Below are 20,216 nucleotides of genomic sequence, written 5' to 3'. Positions count from 1 at the left end.
ACTGTGACCCCTGGTGTCTGTATTCTGCACTCTGTTCTACTACCCTGGCACTCTTTGTATTGTAATGATCTGCCTGTATAGCACACTAAATAACACTTTTCAGTGTATCTCGGTACATGTGACAACAATAAATCAATCAATCAATTAAATGCTTTCCTCCCTTCCAACTCACCACCAGGAGTCATTAAATTCCACCCAAAAACCACAAAAGAAGACAGAAAGGAAAAGTAAGATAATAAATGTAAAATATCATATTTAAGAAGGTAAGTTGTGTTCAGCCTTATGTTCTGATAATTTATTCATTGTAGACAAGCCTAGCATGTATGTATGTATTCACCTTCATACTTTCAATCCATATAGACTTGTTAAAAAAATCCGCCATACACTTATCATTCTATTTCTGTCATGAAACAGACTTCCATGACTCTCTTATGGACTATGTATGAGCTTGCCAAATACCCCAACGTGCAGGAAAATTTACGCAGTGAAATTATAGAAGCCAATCAGAAAACACAAGGAGATCCATTACAAATGTTAAAATCAGTGCCATTACTCAAAGCTGCACTGAAGGAAACATTGAGGTAAGACCGGGTTGCAGTTATAAGAAATATCAACTACAGTCTTCTCAAATTCTTAAGGCATTTAAAATGAAGGTACTAAATGTACCAATAGTGCTTCAGTGCCATAGTGAGGAAATGCTACATGTCCGAGAGTTTGTTTTCAGATGCTGCTTTAAACTCAGGTCCTGACTGCTCTCTTACGTGGATTCGATTCCAAGACACTACCTTGGTGAAGAACAGGCAAAATATCCCTAGTATCTGGCCATTGATTCCTCAGTTATTACCAATAAAATTATATGGTCATTAGCACATTGCTGTTTGTTGGAGAAATCTGTGTTGATTGGTTATCTTCTCAGCTTTGATTGATCAATGATTGCCTTGGAAAATGCCAGGGAACTGTTGTCCTCCAGTTTTGGTATTTTTGCATCTATCCTGATGAGTGCAAGACAAAAACCATCATTTCTTGGTCTAAGCAATGCTCAGGTTCTGAACTACATTACCAAATGACTATTTATGATTAACTAATACTTTAAAAGATTTGTAGCACATTTCAGTCACACAATCATACTAAAATATGTTCTAGAACACCTTTATCTTATCACAGGTATGATAAGAGGGCATTCTCGAGAACAGTTAAGGTTGAGCAATAAATATTCGCCAAGTTATCAATACCCACCATTCCATAAATGAATAAAAAACTTCACTGTTCAAGGTGGCTAACACCCAGCCTTTTTTGTGTATTTGATCACAGGCAAATAAACTATAACAATCCAAAATGCAGTTCAAGTATGCAACTAAGGATATTTTAAGAAGTTGAACAGTTGCTGCCTCCTATACTGTGCTGACTTGAAAATGCAAAATCGATTCAAAAATGGAGTGAATCAGCTTGCTTTCCGCAACAATTTACTCATTTGAGCACTAACTCTCATCCTCCTAACGTTCAAAGTTCGGATTCTAAATGACAAATTTTCATGACGTGTACCAGACTTCAGCATTGATTTCAAGAGTCCATAGGGATTACCCTTCCAAAGTGACAAACCCCAAAATTCTACTTTGTGTTATTTGATGTTCCTGTGACCTGTGCCACAGAAGATTCACTTAAGACATAAGCGTGTGTGCGCGCACACACACACACACTCGCAAACCAACATTGGAATTTATGGAGAATTGTGAATTATTTCATGATAAAAGAACTACTAGAATTGATCATCTTACTGCCAACATTAGCGTGGCTCCATCCATTTCAGTTTTAGCAGAGATTCTGGGACTCATGGTGGGCTGCAATGATTTCAAAATATGTGAAATATGTTAATCCACATAACATTTTTAAACATATTTTGATTTCATTGCAGGCCATTGACATGATTATTGCAGAGTATTACTTCAAAGTAAGCCAGGGAATTAGAAGATCCTATTTTTACTGTTGGAATAACATTAGGGAGACTCTAAATGGAACTGGATGGTGTCGCGAGAGAACTAGGAGACCAGACGTGTAAGCTTTTTCAGGATTTGATGATCATGTACAGTCAGATTCAATATGGCAAATAGGACCCTCAACGTTATGTATAAGGACCAATGATTGATTCGGAAAGTGAAACAAATGAATGGCAAATAATCTGGAATCATGTTCAGATCCATTTTTCTATTCACTCGTGTGACATGGGCATCACTAACTGGTCAGCATTCATTGCCCATTCCTAGTTTCCCTTGTGATGTTACCTTCTTTAGACTTTGATATCATATCAACTCAGTTCCTTTGCAATTTTTATCATTAGAAGCACATGAAAAAGCCAGAGAAGGATGCCATTCAGGCCATCGTGCTTCTTCGTGGAAAGCTTCCTCCATCTCACTTTGGTTGTTGTCTAATTGCTTCCCCTTTTGTATTTTGACTGTTGATAATGTGATTTATTTCTATTCACAGACTTCATCCAGTAGCTGTATCATTACAGCGCTACACAAATGAAGACATCATATTGCAAAATTACCACATACCTGTTGGGGTAAGATAAGGCAATCAAATACTTTACCTATGATGCTGTTTCATAGAAATGAAATGCCATCATCCACTGCAAATGTCAGCACACTCCAAATCACCTTTCCAATTTTATTGCTCATCTTCCCTTCCACTTTGCAACAATGATTGCACTTCAACATTAATCACATTGCTGTATTTATTTGTAAACAGATAATGGACGCAGATAGGGCTTCTCAGTTATTGTGTGAACATTGATTCATTTTGATCCCTGAGTCAGAAGGTCATGAATTCCAATCCTTTTTACTCAAAACTTGAGTGAGAAATGAAGATTAATGCTGCAGTGCATTACTGAAGATATGCTTTACCATCAGTACTTCTGACTTGCAGAGCTGTTCAACGGAGGACATGGTCAATGCACAAAACCCCATGGCACTAATCTTCTTCCTGAGGAGCGTGGTCAAAAATTTCCCTTTAAAATAGATTTTCTGATCATTATTAGGCTGTAGTTTGTGGTACACCAAAATTGAAGGTGTAGTGAACAGCAAAGAAGGTTACCTCCAGATTACAACTGCATCTTGATCAAATGAGCCAATGGACTGAGGAGTGGCAGATGGAGTTTAATGTAGATAAATGTGAGATGCTGCATTTTGGGAAAGCAAATCTTAGCAGGACTTATACACTTAATGGTAAGGTTTTAAGGACTTTTGTTGAACAAAGAGACCTTGGAGTGCAGGTTCATAGCTCCTCGAAGGTAGAGTCACAGGTAGATAGGACAGTGAAGATGATGTTTGGTATGCTTTCCTTTATTGGTCAGAGTATTGCGTACAGAAGTTAGGAGGTCATGTTGCAGCTGTGCAGGTCACTTTTCAAATATTGTGTGCAATTCTGTTATCCTTCCTATGGGAAGCATGTTGGGAAACCCGAAAGGGTTCAGAAAAGATTTACAAGGATGTTGCCAGGGTTGGAGGATTTGAGCTATAAGGAGAGGCTGAACAGGCTGGGACTGTTTTCCCGGGAGCTTTGGAGGTTGAGGGGTGACTTTAGTAGTTTATAAAATCATGGGGGGCATGGATAGGATAAATAGACAAAGTTTTCCTGGGGTGGCGGAGTCCAGAAGTAGAGAACCTGGATTTAGGGTGAGAGGGGAAAGATATAAAAGAGACCTAAGGGGCAACCGTTTCACGCAGAGGGTGGTACGTGTATGGAATGAGCTGCCAAAGGAAGTGGTGGAGGCTGGTACAATTACAGCATTTAAAAGGCACCTGGATGGGTATATGAATAGAAAGGGTTTGGAGGGATATGGGCTGGGTGCGGGCAGGTGGGACTAGATTGGGCTGGGATATCTGGTCGGCTTGGATGAGTTGGACCGAAGGGTTTGTTTCCATGCTGTACATCTCTATGACTCTATGACTCTACTTCCTATGTGCAAATTAGCTAGCATTGTTTTTGCATTAAAGCAATGACTACAGTATACTTAACAAGTATTTAATTGTTTATAAAGCATCCAAGGACACCCTGAAATCTTAAATATACCATATAAATGAAAGTATTTATTTCATGGTGGAAAATCACAGCTGAAGCCACTCATGTCCTTACCAGATAATCAACTACACCTTTTTTCTTAAAACAATGGGGAGCAGAGCCTGGCTTATTTTTCACCTCTCTCATTCAGGGCTTGGCTGTCACACCCAGTGCTTCAATGGATCAGATTAATTTACTTTAAATGGGAGTAGAGATTAGACTTGTTTTTTCAGTCTGTAAGGTTCAAACACACAAATGCAGCATAATTACTGTCTGAGCTTTGGGTCACTCCCAATCATTTATAATTTATAGTATTTGTATGTGTCATTTCATGTATATATATTACTGGGAAGAGATACATGAGGTTGGAATGATTACAGAATTAATAGGAAAAGTTGGAGTGAATTCATTATGTAACATCTGTAAGTAAACATCTCTGCTGCACATTTGTATATTGTATATTGTATTTGTATATTGTGTTGACTGTTCCAGTAATATGTCAACAGTTATTGGTGATATTGTTTGTTAATCGTGATAGCCTCAGTGAGTTCAGTGTAGTTTCTGATATTTACCCCTTCAAACCAAAACAAACTCCTGAAATGTTAAAATTTAATAACCAACAATTAAACCATTGTGTCATGGTGTTATATTTAAATACCGCATACCTGTCAAAGTTAAATATTTCTACACAATTAGTTATGAATGTTACATTGCAAAATCTTTTCACCAATTATCAGCAATTGTTTTAGACCTTAGTGCAGGTGGGATTGTATGCAATGGGAAGAAACTCAGAGATATTTCACAAGCCAGAAAGGTACAACCCAGAAAGGTGGCTGAGCCAGGAATGTACCTACTTCAGAAGCCTTGGCTTTGGATTTGGATCCCGGCAGTGCATTGGGCGTAGAATCGCAGAGACAGAAATGCTGCTGTTTCTAATTCACGTAAGTCACTCATTAGTTTTATGCCAGAAGTCGCTGAACTCAAAATAACAACTTTCCATTTGATGATTCTCAACTTTTCGTTTAAATTGAGTCAATACCAACATTTTAAAACAGCTTAAATACTATATCAAACTTCAGCAATATTTTCATAAATGCTTCCAACAAAGTAAGGGATTTATAAATCCCTCTGTAGTGGCAGTCCTATCAACCTCAATACTTTCAGAAACTATCATTGGCTGAGAAACGAGGGGAACATTTTTTAAAAAGGTGATCCTATGTAATATCCTTAGCAACAATGTGAGCCTGGATAGGAAAATTGAATTTACATCTGCTGCTTTTTTATATGAAATATTTTTGTGATGTTGAAATGCTGCAATTGCTGATTGATGCCTATTGCCACGTTTCCTTATTAGATGCTGCAGAACTTCAAAATTGAAACAAGTCGGTTGGTTGAAGTGAGAACAACCTTTGACCTTATCTTAATTCCGGAGAGCCCCATCATGTTAGATTTAAAGCCTGTTAAGTGAAGAAAAAAGGATGCGTTTGTGGAGGATACAATATATGTTTGTTTCATCTTTTCATTGGAAATTAATTAATGAGTAATCAGAAGAAGTATACAAGTTCAGTGATCAGTTAGCTGATGAACAATTTATTTACCTATTACTTGGATTTTTTTTCCATGTAACTGTGATATTAATATTAAGGCATTCAAATGACACAGTGGCCAATTTTCATGAATGATGGGGAGAAGTAAGGGTAACCAGTTCAAACAGCAAGGGAAAAATTGCATCATTGAAGAGAAATGTATTGCTTTTCATATCATATCATGTACATCTAAAATGTTGCTTGGACATATGGAGCAAATTATTTCTTCTTTCTTTATGTAATTGATTGTAAAGTCCTTTCTTCAAAGTTTGTTCGTGATTTTATAATGCTAAGTACGCAAAGAACACCTTACCCTACTTGGAGATGAAGAATGAACAGAACTCCAAATCAATCAGAAAGGTGATAAACAATTTCATATATTGGAAATCTTTGTACTTTTGATTTTTTTCAGGATCATGTTGCGGTATTATTCCTGTTTCTATATTCACTTGAAAAACAGGCACTCTGTCAAAGGTTTTTATATTGTACCCATCAGGACAGAATCACAAGAATATCAAATCTCAAAGAGAACAACAATTGATACTGCATAAGAACTATATGAGAACCAATCAGCACCTTTTTATGCAGCACAGATTATTCCTCACTTTGTAACCTGGTTTTCTTGCAATGAATGCAAGTCTTCCATTTTCAACATTACAAAAAATATCTTGCAAATAGTAACATAAACAGAATGTAAACAATGCATTATGAGAGTGATATTTCATGTTCAGTTCCATCTGATGCGATAGAGTTGCCCACCTTCAATTTAGAATTTTAAAAAATGATCAGCCAAGTTTTTTTAAAGGTTAGTGATGAAAACTCAATAGTAAGCAAAAAGAGAATTTTCTATTTTGCATTTTATATTGTGTTTTTAAAATGTCAATAAAAATTGACTTTTATTTTGCATTGTTTGGGAACTGGGACAGTTGTGGAATCGTACAAGTGGTAAAAGTACCTTCTTAATATATTTCTCACACTGCAAACCTCCATTGGCTCTTTGTTTGGCAAATTAACTAGCCTTACAAGTGAATTTGCTTTTAAAATAATCAAAGACATTAAATATGCAATAATAGTCATTTGTCTGCTATTACCAAAGAAAATTTCTAGCCTCTCTGGCTATTTAGTTTGATCAGGGGATTTTTTGTTATTATCATAGTTTTCATGTAGGGCCTTTTAAAATCACACTATATAAACATTTCCTTAGTTTTGTATCACTGATGTGTTTATGCTTTGTTTGTATTTTTATCATGATAGGAAGTGATTATTATTTGCATTAATAAACTTTTGCAAATACCCTTGATTAGGAAAAAACCCAATGATCTGAACTGTCTTTAACTTACAAAATGGCTGTTATCACCTCAGCAGAATATGCTCAGAATTTTTTTCCACATCATTCTTTGCACATACGTTTAAAGATAAATTGACCAATAGTACATATAACAGATTTTTGAAATATTATTTGCTAACTATTAAGATTTTTCATCAGTTTTTGTTCAAGTTTCTCAATTTGGATGTGTAACTTGTTTTCCCAGGTCCCACCACTGACATTTATTTCCAAAGAGACCCAATTACTCCTGAGGTGATTTTTGGAAGCTTTGGTGTGCATCCTGCTAATTGATCCATTTTTCTTATTTGTTATCCACTCACATTGCAAATGGCTGTCCTTTTTTTGATATTCTGTTGTATACTACTAATTCGATTTGACTCATAGCCATTAATTATACACATTTAGCATTGTGTCTTAACACGTGCCTTGGGCTGTTTTAAAATTATCACTAGCAATAACAATTGGTTACATCAGTTTCTCTGCAATGCAGATACATCACTTGCCACTAAAAGGAGAAAGGCCCTGGATTATGTTAAAATGTAATGCATCCAAAAGTGTGGGAGATGATGATCTGGTCCTATGCAGTTCTGTACTCCGGTGTGTACTTGACATGAAAAACTGCAGCCCTTTATTCCATCAGTGTTTTGCTTGCTGCTATGGATTCTGAAAGTTTTAGTAGCATTACTTTATACCAGTCCACAATGCCAGTAACCAACCTCAAATCATGGAAAATCAAAAACACTCCAATTCCCTTCATCTAATACAGCATTCCCGCAGTTCAGATAAACCTAGTGCACCATGAGCTTATTGTATTTGGCCAAAGTTACCAGATCATAATCATTAAAGTAAAGATAAAGTCACCATAATCCTACGAGACCATAGGGCTGCTCTCTCATTAGAATGGAACAACTGGTGGTGGTGGTGTAATCTGAGGGTGACTGCATCTTGGGCAAGGGGAGAGATTGAGAAGGTGAGTCCTTCATGGTAATCTTAGCTGGTGCAGGAATTAAACCCATTCTGTTGGCACCACTCTGCGTCACACACCAGTTACAACCACTGAGCTAACCAACCTTGTACTGTGATCATAGTGTGTCACATGCTTCATAAATTGACCATTAAGAGGAGAGTCAAATGAAGTGGTAACAAGATCTCTCTGGGGAACAAAGGCAATAACAGAAATAGCCCCTTTGGTAGATACAGGAACAATTCAGGTAACCTTAATACAAAGCTACCTCTAATGACCATACAGGACGAACACAGTCCGCCGATTTCTCAGCAACATACCCCAACAAGCAGACAAAACACATCCAGAAACCCTAGCCACTCTCCCTTACATCAAAGACATCTCAGAAATGACTGCCAGACCTCTTGGCATCATAGGAGCCCACAAACCCACCAACACAGCTAATGAACTTGAAAGACCCTATACAGACAACAAGCAAACTAATGTCATTTACAAAATACTGTGCAAGAACTGTAACAAACACTACATTGGACAAACAGGCAGAAAACTAGCCACCAGGATACATGAACATCAACTAGCCACAAAAAGACATGACCCACTCTCACTAGTATCCTTACACACAGATGAGGAAGGACACCACTTTGACTTGGACAACACATCCATCCTAGGACAAGCCAAACAGAGACACACACGAGAATTCCTAGAAGCATGGTGTTCCAACCAGAACTCTATCAACAAACACATTGACTTGGATCCCATTTACCACCCCATGAGAAAAAGAACAGTAAATGACATCGCCATAGGAAATTATGTCACCACAGGAAATGACATTACCAACCCGAGGAAACCGAAACACATAAATAGAAAGCGGGCCATGCCACCAGTGCTTCATCCAGAGGCTCACTGATGATGTTACTTAGTATCATGACAAAGCGTCTCAAAATGAACTTTGCAGCTCAGCGAGCAAACATCCATCCAGTCCCTACGGAATTTTTACATATCAAGTTACTTACCTCTTTCCTAGACCCTGCAATATTTAACAACCATGAAGTTTTATTTTGCCAGCCAGCTTGTCTACTACAGTGAACATATTTTTTCTTTTACTGTGCATCTGTCTATAGTCACACAAGTACCTCTGTGGTCACATCTGCAATTCTTGTGACAAAATATTTCCCTGGACATTGATCCTGTTGGCCGCCGCAGGTAGTGGTCCAAGCCAGTGCTTCATTTGCTGGCTGAACAGCTCATTTTTCTGGTAAAGGTCCTACATATCCAAAAGGTTGTTAGCTTACATGAGATATTTTGTGCCTGTGTTTGCTGCACTTCCAAACATGTGGAGTAGCCTGGCAGGCAGAGTTTCAGGACATATCGGAAAGGAATGGCAGTGGAATTGTTTGGCCATGATGTATTTCAAAGAGACAACAACATCTTCACTTATCATGCTTAAGCTACTGTAGCAATGACATTGCTGGAAGACCCCTCTCTCCATCTGATCCAGTAGATATCTAAGCAGAAGGTCACCTGGTAAATCAAAACCTACTTGGCACGAGTCTAGGTTCTCTGAGTCTGAGTGTGATATTAAAATGCTGACTTTATGATCTTGATAATTAAAACATCACTGGAGGTGGCACTCACTGCAAGTGTCATACATTGTGGGTGGCACGGTGGCACAGTGGTTAGCACTGCTGCCTCACAGTGCCAGAGATCTGGGTTCAATTCCTGCCTCAGGCGACTGACTGTGTGGAGTTTGCACATTCTCCCTGAGTCTGCGTGGGTTTCCTCCGAGTGCTCCGGTTTCCTCCCACAATCCAAAAATGTGCAGGTTAGATGAATTGGCCATGCTAAATTGCCCGTAGTGTTAGGTGAAGGGGTAAATGTAGGGGAATGGGTCTGGGTGGGTTGCGCTTCAGCAGGTCGGTGTGGACTTGTTGGGTCGAAGGGCCTACTTCCACATTGTAGGTAATCTAATTGTCACTATGAGACTCAGACTATTAGCTGCAGTTTAAATGCTTCCTCGTGCAATTCTATTCTTCAAAGAAAACAATGCAACAATGGACATTTTTAATGGATATTTTATTCCTATACTGTGTAAAAATGCTTCATCCAGAAAGGAACAGAAACAATTTTTCTCAGTCCATTAATTATTGTTAATAAAGAATATACAGCTCAATTATGAATAAATTACACTAACAACTTTTTAAAAATAACTATATACATTTCTTTACATTCTGTTTTCTTATGTCAGAGCTCTGTGTTGAAAACAAGCCAGAATATTCATTTTATTCACTCACAGGATGTTAGTGTCGCTGGCTGGGCCAGCATTTATTGTCCAGCCCTAATTGCCCAGAGGAGAATTAAGCGTCAACCACATTACTGTGGATCTGGAGTTAAAAGTAGCCCAGACCAGGTAAGGATGGCAGTTTCTTTCTCTAAAGGACAATAGTGAACCAGATGGGTTTTTCAGTCAATTAATAACAGTTTCATGGTCATCATTAGACTGTTAATTTCCAATTTATTTTATTGAATTCAAATTCCACTATCTGCCATAGTGGGTTTTGTACCCAGGTCCCCAGAATATTACCTGGGTCACTGGATTAATAGTCTAAAAGCAATGCTTTGAGGAATCGTTTACAAGGAAGCACAATTTGTATTAGTTGTAAATAAATATGACTAGCTCTGATTTAGTTACCATCTGCGAAGTTCATTTACAATTTGACTCGGCACATAAATGTTCTCTTAACATGTTGTGGATGAAATCCTCTTTTGAAATTCATGCCAAAGGATCAAGCATTCCATGTCGATTTCGGATCAAAACTGAGTCTGATGCATTTCTCTGTTAAAATGGCAAGGGTAACTATTAAAAGTAGCAAATACCTAGTACAACCCTAATCTACACCAGGGCCTTTTCAATACTTTATTTTAACTGAATGCTAGGAGGTATGTAGTAGTAAAACAAAACATCTTTTGGTGCAGTGGGTAACGTCTCAACCTCTGAGACAGAAACTGAGTGTTCAAGTCCTACTCCTGGACTTGTTGACCATGGGAGACATGTTTGTACCATGCTTTATTATCAACCTGTAAATCCACGCAACATGCCTATGGCAGGCCGTAAGAGCAAGAGGATCTGGTACTCAGCCAGAAAAGCTGCAGTGCAACAATCTCCCCACATTAAAAGACTCCACACACTGGTCCCTTTCGTATTCCATGGTAGGCATCCTCCTCACTTCAAGGGACTAATGAAGAGGTAGTCAAAAGCTATATAATAATTATTGATAAATTTGAGAATTAAGTCAAGAGAAATTTATTGACTTAGAATATGGAATTCGCTACCACTTGAAGTTGTTGAGGTACAAAGCATGGATGAATTTGAGGAAATAATATAAACACATGAGAGAGAAAGGTACAAAATGTTAGAAAAAAGCTTGGAGGGAGCATGCATTCAGCTGAGGCAAACAGCAACGCTATGTAACGCTTTCCAAGAAGATATGTAGAATATCTTTTTGCCATTGGTCATCATTTCCTCTTCTGACTTAGAGGATCTGAAATCTAAGTTGCCAGAATTTCCTAATTGATATCTTTATTTACTCACTTCATCCTCGTGGTCTTCAACTTTGCCCACTCACTGAGTTTCTCAGCTTCCAAAAAGCTCTTTACTAAAACAGAACTCCTTTCCAAAAACACATAATGGATACCAAGGTTTGCCAGAGACGATCAGTATTGGGAGAACAATCTCACTCACCGAGGGAAAGTCATGCAACACGATGGTAGAGGTTCTGGTAAAACCATGTTCATATTCCGAGAGCCTTGTCAACATCTCCTGTTTCTCCCGCCCCCACTTCCGTGAACTCTCCTCCAACTACCAAATAAACAGTAGAGAGAAATAAAGATCAGTTATTTCCAGCAGAAGGCATGACTTAACTGTTAACATGTACCTGGATTGGTAACAATTTACATACTTCACAATGAACTAATGCATCAAACCTTTTGGTTTTCCTTTGTCATAACAAAACTGCTTTGCCTGCAGAAAATATATCAATCATCCACCAGCATGCTCCATTTACTTTGGAAAACAGAAAAATATGCAAATACTATACTCCGTAAGCTTTGTGGTATCTGTCAAGAGGGAGGAGGTTATAATTTCACTGGACTAGTAGTCCAGGTTTAGTTAAAACCCTAGAGTCATGAATTCAAATCCCTCCATGGCAGCTGGAAGAATTTAAATCTGGAATTGAAATCTAGTGTTATAAAAACCCATGTCCTTTTAGGAAGGAAATCTTCCATCCTTACTTAGCCTGTCCTACACACGATAACTTGAAACTAAGCTGTTCGCTGTACTGGCCCCTCAAGGCAAAATATGGAAAGGCAACAAATGTGGGCTTTACTAGCAACTGCCACATCTCATGAATGAAGAAAAGAAGAAGAAAATGCTTTAAAGAAGGGTCTGTGCTTTGGGGAGTCTTTGAAACACTCTAGCCCAGCACAAAGCAGAGATCAGTCCTTGAACATTCTCAGTTCTGAGGTAGGTGCATTGGTGACTGATAAGGAGGGTCAGAGGTTATCAGGAAGTAGGTGGAATTGAGGCCACAATCAGATTAGCTATGGTCCTGAATAATGGCTAGCAAGCTCAGGGGGTAACTACTGCTCCCAATTCACATGTTCAGCTCTACCATTGTGTCTGTTTCCAGCTGTTCTCCAATCAGATACAAAACTTTTGTAGTTTCTGATTTCTCTTATTTATCGCCTTGCTATTGCTTAACCCAACTGCAGTAAAATGCTCATCATCACATCACATCAACAACTACACTTGCTGGTAGGAACCTTCACCATGGCATGTCAAAGGGTGAACTATTATTTAAATTTTTGTTTTAAAACCTGCTAGGTCTGACACTATTCCTGAAATGTTAGATTGATTTCTATCTTCACAAGTTCTGCCTGACCCACTCAGCTTTTCCTGCATTTTCACAGTTTAGTGGAGACATCGGCAATGAAATCAATATTCTGAGCCTCAAAAAATCTCACCAAAAACCAGGGTCCACTTATCTGCCACATCGTGCACCATCACCGTGGATACGGATGTTTGACATGTTAAAATGGCAATCGTGCTTCCGATGCAAGGAGTGGGCATGCGTTTAAATCCCACTGACCTTCCCAACACATCACCTGTTTGATCTCTTCTACTTCATTATGAAATACTAGCAAGGAAAATGTACAATTATGGAAAGAAAAATTGAGGCTGATTTCTAATGTGAACATAGCCTGTCATTAGGATCAAATAACATAATAGGTATATACAAAAATATGGCTTTTAGGATTGGAGAATATTAGTAAGGCGTTTGATAAGGTTCCCCATGGTAGACTACTGCAAAAAATACGGAGGTATGGCATTGAGGGTGAGTTGGAGGTTTGGATTAGGAGTTGGCTGGCTGGAAGAAGACAGAGGGTAATAGTTGATGGCAAATGTTCATCTTGGAGTGCCGTCACTAGCGGTGTTCCGCAAGGATCTGTTTTGGGACCATTGCTGTTTGTCATTTTTATATATGACCTGGAGGAGGGGTTAGAAGGTTGGGTGAGTAAGTTTGCGGATGATACGAAAGTCGGAGGAGTTGTAGACAGTGAGGAAGGATGTGGCAGGTTACAGCGGGATATAGATAAGCTGCAGAACTGGGCAGAAAGGTGGCAAATGGAGTTCAATGTAGCTAAGTGTGAGGTGATTCACTTTGGTAAGTGTAATAAAAAGATGTGGTACTGGGCTAACGGTCGGATACTTGGTAGTGTGGATGAGCAGAGGGATCTTGGTGTCCATGTACACAAATCTTTGAAAGTTGCCACCCAGGTAAATAGTGCGGTGAAGAAGGCATATGGCGTACTGGCTTTTATTGGTAGAGGAATTGAGTTCCGGAGTACTGAGGTCATGTTGCAGTTGTATAAGACTCTGGTGCGGCCGCATCTGGAGTATTGTGTGCAGTTTTGGTCGCCATACTATTGGAAGGATGTGGAGGCACTGGAACGGGTGCAGAGGAGGTTTACCAGGATGTTGCCTGGTATGGTAGAAAGATCGTATGAGGAAAGGCTGAGGCACTTGGGGTTGTTTTCATTGGAGAAAAGAAGGTTTAGGGGTGACTTGATAGAGGTGTATAAGATGATTAGGGGTTTAGATAAGGTCGACAGTGAGAATCTTTTTCCACGTATGGAGTCAGCTATTACAAGGGGGCATAGCTTTAAATTAAGGGGGGGTAGGTATAGGACAGATGTTAGGGGTAGGTTCTTTACTCAGCGAGTCATGAGTTCATGGAATGCCCTGCCAGTAGCAGTGGTGGACTCTCCCTCATTATGGGCATTTAAGCGGGCATTGGATAGGCATATGGAGGATAGTGGGTTAGTGTAGGTTAGGTGGGCTTGGATCGGCGCAACATTGAGGGCCGAAGGGCCTGTACTGCGCTGTATTCTTCTATGTTCTATGTTCTATGTTCTATTTCCAATGTCCACGGTGATTAACTTTGGCTTTATTCAATTTTTAAAGAAAAATTGTTCATCCCTCACATCCATCTTCCTGATGTGGAGGTGCCAGTGTTGGACTGGGTGGATAAAGTTAAAAATCACATGATACCAAATTATAGTCCAGCAGGTTTATTTGGAGTTACAAACTTTCAGGGCGCTGCTCCTTCGTCAGGTAGCTCGTGGAGTAGAATCATAGGATACAGAATTTACAGCAAAAGATCATAGTGTCATACACTGATGCAATATATTGAATAGTTTTGGGATTTTTCCTACTTTCTTGCATTTCTGCAGAAACATGATGTCCATGTGCACAATCTTCTGGGACTTCTTACCATCCATCCCTCATTGGCCCTGAGGAAATGGTAGTGACACTTTTTCTTAAACTACATCCACTCTGTTCTGACCGCTATAGTGTTTGGCAGGTAATGAATCAATTACGGATCCAATTCTCTGATTTAGTTTACCTTCAGCTTTAGAGTCATAGAGATGTACAGCATGGAAACAGACCCTTCGGTCCAACCCGGCCATGCTGACCGGATATCCCAACCCAATCTCGTCCCACCTGCATTCACCCGGCCCATATCCCTCCAAACCCTTCCTATTCATATACCCATCCAAATGCCTTTTTCTGAGCAAGATTCCTGCATTTTCGAGGAACTCCCTTTGGCAGAATGCTTGCCAACACGTGAACAACTTCATCAAAGTCCCATCAACGCACTAAGCCACCCAGGGGGAATAAAACTACTTAAACATTTTCTTTTACTAACGATTCACTTTAAGCACTTCAGAATCTTTTCACAGTTTGTACTACCATTGCTTTAGGAAGAGGTAAGTGTTCCTAGAATCGTACATTTCAGAACAGGGCCTTCAGCTCCCACTTTCTTGCACTAGTGTCATAGCCTTAAATATTATGACACTTGAAATGCTCATCCGAGTACTTTAATGTTTGAGGTTTCCTGCCTGAACGACCCTCCCAAGCAGTGCATTCCAGAGCTCTACTGTCCCCTGGGTGAAAAGCATTTTGCTCAAATCTCATCCAAACCTCTTGCCTTTCAGTTTCAAGTTATGCCCCTTGTTATTGACCCTTCGAATAAGAGGAGCAGCTGCTTTATATTCATCCTGTTCATGCCTCGCACAATCTTATACACTTCTATCAGCAACACCCCTCCCCCCGCCTTCTGTGCTCCAAAGAAACCAACCTGAGCTTATCCAGCCTCTCTTCCATCACTGAAATGCTCCATCCCAGGTACCAAGCTGGTGAATCTCTTCCACACTCTCCTCGAGTGTAATCACATCTTTCTTATAGCATGGTGACCAGAACTGCAAACAGTACTCCAGCTATGGCTCAACCAAAGTTCTGTACAACTCTCTGACCTCCCTGTCCTTTTCATTTATGTCGTAAAGGCAAGCATCCTGCCTGCTGCCTTACCTACTCTACTAATCTGCCCTGCCAGGGACCTGTGGACAAGCAATCCAAGATGTCTCTGTTCATCTGGCCTTCATAGTGTCCTGCCATTCATTGCATATTCCATTGTCTTATTACTTCTTCCAAAGTGCAGACATCACATTTATCTGCCACTGATGTGCCCACCTGATTAATCCACGTATACCCTCCTGTAATCTAACACCTTCCTCCCCGCTGTCAACTATCGAACCAATCTATGTGTCATTGCACAAGCCCATTTTTCATTCCCCCACTATGACATCATTTATGAAGATCACCAATAATAAGGTGAAGCCTTCACAAGAGGCTCCCAAGCACTGAGGATGTCACCTAGACAGGGGACGAAACGTCTGCAACACAAATTCCCGGCTCGGCGAACAGAACCACAACAACAATAAGGTCCCTAGCACTGATTCCTGTGGTATGACACTGCACTCCAGGCTAGAGGCAATAAAAATCACAGGTGCTGGAATCCAAAGTAGACAGACAGGAGGCTGGAAGAACAGAGCAAGCATGCAGCATTAGGAGGTGAAGAAGTCAATGTTTCCGGTGTAACCCTTCTCCAGCAGGTTCCAGCCGCACAAACAGCCTTCAACACACCACTGCATCCCCTGGCCAATATTTCAGTCTCAGGCCTGCTACAGTACTCTAGCAAAGCTTAACACAAGCTAGAGGAACAACAGCTCATAAGGTCATACAGCACAGAAACAGACCCTTTGGTTCAACTAGTCCATGCCAACCAAGTTTCCCGAACTAAACCGTTCCACTTGCCTGCATATGGCCCATATCCTTCTGAACCTTTCCTATTCATATACCTGTCCAAATGTCTTTTAAAGTTGTAACTGTGCCTGTATCTACCACTTCCTCTGGCAATTCATTCCACATATGAACCACCCTGTTTGTGAAGAAGTTGCCCCTCGGGTCCTTTTTTCAATCTTTCCCCTCTCTCCTTAAACATGTGCCCTAGTTTTGAACTCCCCCACCTTGGGGAAAAGACCTTTGCTATTCAGCTTACCCATGTCCCTTATGATTTTATAAACCTCTATAAAGTCACCCTCAACCTTGTACATTCAAGTGAAAAAAGTCCCAGCCTATTCTCACAACTCAATCCTTCCAGCCCCAGCAACATCCTGGTCAATCGTTTTTGAACCCTCTCCAATTTAATAAAATCCTTCCCATTGCAGGGTGACCAGAACTGGACTTTGTTCCAAACGTGGGTTGAATAACATCCTACACAACCTCAACATAACATTTAAAATCCTATATTCAATGGTCTGAACAATGAAAGCAAGCATGTTAAATGCCTTATTAACCAGAATCGAGAGTGTGGTGCTAGAAACGCACAGCTGGTCAGGCAGCATCCAAGGAGCAAGAGAATCGACGTTTCAAGCATAAGCTGTTCATCAGGGCCAAGGGGGCTGAGAGATAAATGGGAAGGGGCAGGGGGGGGGGAAAGGTAGCTGGGAACATGATAGGTAGATGGAGGTGGGGTGAAGGTGGTAGGTTGGAGAGGAGGGTTGAGCCGGTTGAGAGGAGGGTTGAGAGGAGGGTGGGAAGGAAGATGGATAGGTAGGACAGGTCAAGAGGGCGGTACCAAGTTGGAAGTTTGCATCTGGGGTAAGGTGGGAGGAAGGAAAATGAAGGAAACTGGTGAAATCCACTTTGATCCCATGAGGTTGGAGGGTCCCAAGGCAGAAGACGAAGCATTCACTTTCTCCCTGCCTTATTAACCACCCTGTCTACCTGTAACACCAATTTCAAAGACCTATGTACACGAACCCCTTGGTCTCTCTGTTTGACAACATCACCCTGGGCTCTATCATTAATTGTATAAGTCCTGCCCTTGTTTGTTTTACAAAAATACAAGATCGCGTATTTATCCAAATTAAACTCCATTTGCCACTCCTCAGCCCTTTGGCCCAATTGATCAAGATCCCATTGCATTTTAGATAACCTTCTTCTCTGTTGACTACACCATCAATTTTGGTGTCATCTGCAAATTTACCAACCACCTCCTATATTCTCATCCATATGCATGACAAATAACAGCACCGATCTTTGTGGCACACCACTGGTCACAGGCTTCCAATCCGAAAAACAACCTTCCACCACCACACTTTGTCTCTTACCATCAAAAGCAAAGTTTGTATCCAATTGGCAAGCTCCCCCTGGATTACGTGATCTAACTTTACTAATGAATCTACCATGCAGAACCTTGTCAAAGGCTTTACTAAAGTCCATTTAGACAATGTTTACCCCTCTGCTCTCATCAATCTATTCGCTTACATCTTCAAAAAACTCAATCAAGCTAACACCCCATCAGCCCTGGTTACCCCGTGAAGGCATTTGAGTTCCCAAGCAGTGTGAGGTGACAATTCTCTCCCCTTATCATGTCACCATGGAAATGGGGAGTGAGGTAGCCTCATTATGATTGGGGGTGTAATCAGTTGCCATGGAGAGGAGCGGCCATTACTGAGGCCACTGAATAGGCACCATTGCCCCAGCTATTACCCCAGGGTGGGGGGACCTCTCAATGACTCGGACCAGAAGCTACCCCACAACCCCCTGCCCCTGCTCCTTCTCACACTCCCTCCTCCTCCTCCTCTCTCTCTGACAACCCAAGGCCCAGGGATGGCAGAGGGAATTGCGCTGTGAGGGGAGATAGCACTGCGACACAGTTGGAAGATCTTTCCATCTTGTACCTTACAGCCTTTAGAACTCAACAACGAGTTTAACAATTTCAGAGAGTGAACACTTTTCTCCACATTCGTTACCCAACCGCCTGCACCCCCACATCCCATTTTGCTGTGGTTGCTCCCATCACAGCCAACCCATTTTCAACTACTTAGACTTTTTGTTAGCCCCCTCCCTTCATTATTTATCTCCCTCTCAGCTTAACATCAATTGCTTTGTTTGCCTCTCCATTTTCTCTGTCTCCCTTGGCATCATCTCCTTGAACTACTCACTCGTCCTCTAGTCCCCACCCATCATCACCAGCATAAATACCACAATTCGCCGGTGGCTTTCAGTCCTGACAGCAGGTCACTGGGCTCAAAAACATTCATTCTGTATTTCTCTCTGCAGGTCCTTAATGGTGGCACAATGGTTCAGTGGTTAGCACTGCTGCCTCACAGCACCAAGGACCTGGGTTCAATTCCAACTTTGGGCGACTATCTATGTGGAGTTTGCACATTCTCCCTGTTCTGCATGGGTTTCCTCCCACAGTCCAAAGATGTGCAGATTAGGTGCCATGGAGAGGAGCGGCCATTACTGAGGCCACTGAATAGGCACCATTGCCCCAGCTATTACCCCAGGGTGGGGGGACCTCTCAATGACTCGGACCAGAAGCTCCCCCACAACCCCCTGCCCCTGCTCCTTCTCACACTCCCTCCTCCTCCTCTCTCTCTGACAATTTAGCCATGCTAAATTGCTCCATAGTGTCCAGGGATGTACAGACTAGGTGTGTTACCCATTGGAAATGCAAAGGTAGGGTAGTGAGTGGTATGTTCTTCAGAGGGTCAGTATAGATTCAATGGATCAAGTGGCCTGCTTCCACACTGTAGGGATTCTATGATCTGCTAAGGAAGGGTCGCTGGACCCGAACCTTTAACTCTTCACAGATGCTGACAGACCTGCTGAGCTTTTCCAGCAACTTCTGTTTTTGTTTCTGTTTACAGCATCTGCAGTTCTTTCAGTTTCTATGATCAGTTGAATTTCTCCAGCACTTTCTGTTTTAGATTGGAGACGACTTTCATTCTCCTCTTTATAACTGTTGGTGCAAATTGACATTGAGATATTACAAGCATGGAGATTCCGTCATGGTGCGAGAGGGTTTGAGTACAGGAGCAAGATGTTTTGCTGCAATTGTACAGGGCCTTGGTGAGACCACACTGGGGTACTGTGTGCAGTTTTGGTCTCATTATCTGAAGAAGTATGTTTTGTCTGTGGGGAGGGCGCAATGAATGTTCACCAGATTGAATCCTGCAATAGCAGAACTGAAATACAAAGAGAGGCTGAATAGGTTAGGATCACAGTTTGTGAGAAGATTTGTAGCTCGGGTGCTCGTTGCTGTGGTTCTGTTCACCGAGCTGGAAGTTTTTGTTGCAAACGTTTCGTCCCCTGTCTAGGTGACATCCTCAGTGCTTGGGAGACTCCTGTGAAGCGCTTCTGTGGTGTTTCCTCCGGCATTTATAGTGGCCTGTCCCTGCCGCTTCCGGTTGTCAGTTTCAGCTGTCTGCTGTACTGGCCACGAAACGACATGACCAGCTATCCCTAGTAGCCACACACGCAGACGACAAGCAACATGAATTTGACTGGGACAACACTACCATTATAGGGCAA

At 41.0% G+C, this 20,216-nt stretch overlaps 2 protein-coding genes across 10 annotated transcripts in view; one reads left to right on the top strand and one right to left on the bottom strand.

Moving 5' to 3' along the window:
- Nucleotides 1-6,935, top strand: part of LOC122542498 (cholesterol side-chain cleavage enzyme, mitochondrial-like) — a 40,618-nt gene extending 33,683 nt beyond the window's left edge. For all 6 annotated transcript variants that reach the window (XM_043680285.2, XM_043680286.2, XM_087981948.1 and 3 more), the window contains 4 exons: nt 415-581; nt 2,482-2,560; nt 4,806-4,997; nt 5,411-6,935. In XM_043680285.2, coding sequence (XP_043536220.1) covers nt 415-581; nt 2,482-2,560; nt 4,806-4,997; nt 5,411-5,524 — 552 coding nt within the window. In that variant the 3' untranslated portion in view covers nt 5,525-6,935. The remainder of the gene's footprint in view (nt 1-414; nt 582-2,481; nt 2,561-4,805; nt 4,998-5,410) is intronic.
- Nucleotides 6,936-9,987: 3,052 nt separating this feature from the next.
- The window catches only part of ccdc33 (coiled-coil domain containing 33), a 275,655-nt gene continuing 265,426 nt past the window's right edge, over nt 9,988-20,216 (bottom strand). For all 4 annotated transcript variants that reach the window (XM_087981982.1, XM_043680294.2, XM_087981983.1 and 1 more), the window contains 2 exons: nt 11,673-11,789; nt 9,988-10,766 (listed from right to left, as the gene is read on the bottom strand). In XM_087981982.1, coding sequence (XP_087838108.1) covers nt 10,704-10,766; nt 11,673-11,789 — 180 coding nt within the window. In that variant the 3' untranslated portion in view covers nt 9,988-10,703. The remainder of the gene's footprint in view (nt 10,767-11,672; nt 11,790-20,216) is intronic.

Source organism: Chiloscyllium plagiosum, unplaced genomic scaffold (assembly GCF_037043375.1).
Source record: "Chiloscyllium plagiosum isolate Xiang-an unplaced genomic scaffold, Cpla_swu_hap1 HiC_scaffold_42, whole genome shotgun sequence".
Classification (NCBI taxonomy): Eukaryota; Metazoa; Chordata; class Chondrichthyes; order Orectolobiformes; family Hemiscylliidae; genus Chiloscyllium; species Chiloscyllium plagiosum.
The sequence above is the reverse complement of the archived record's forward strand: the minus strand, read 5'-3'. Positions and strand labels throughout refer to the sequence as shown.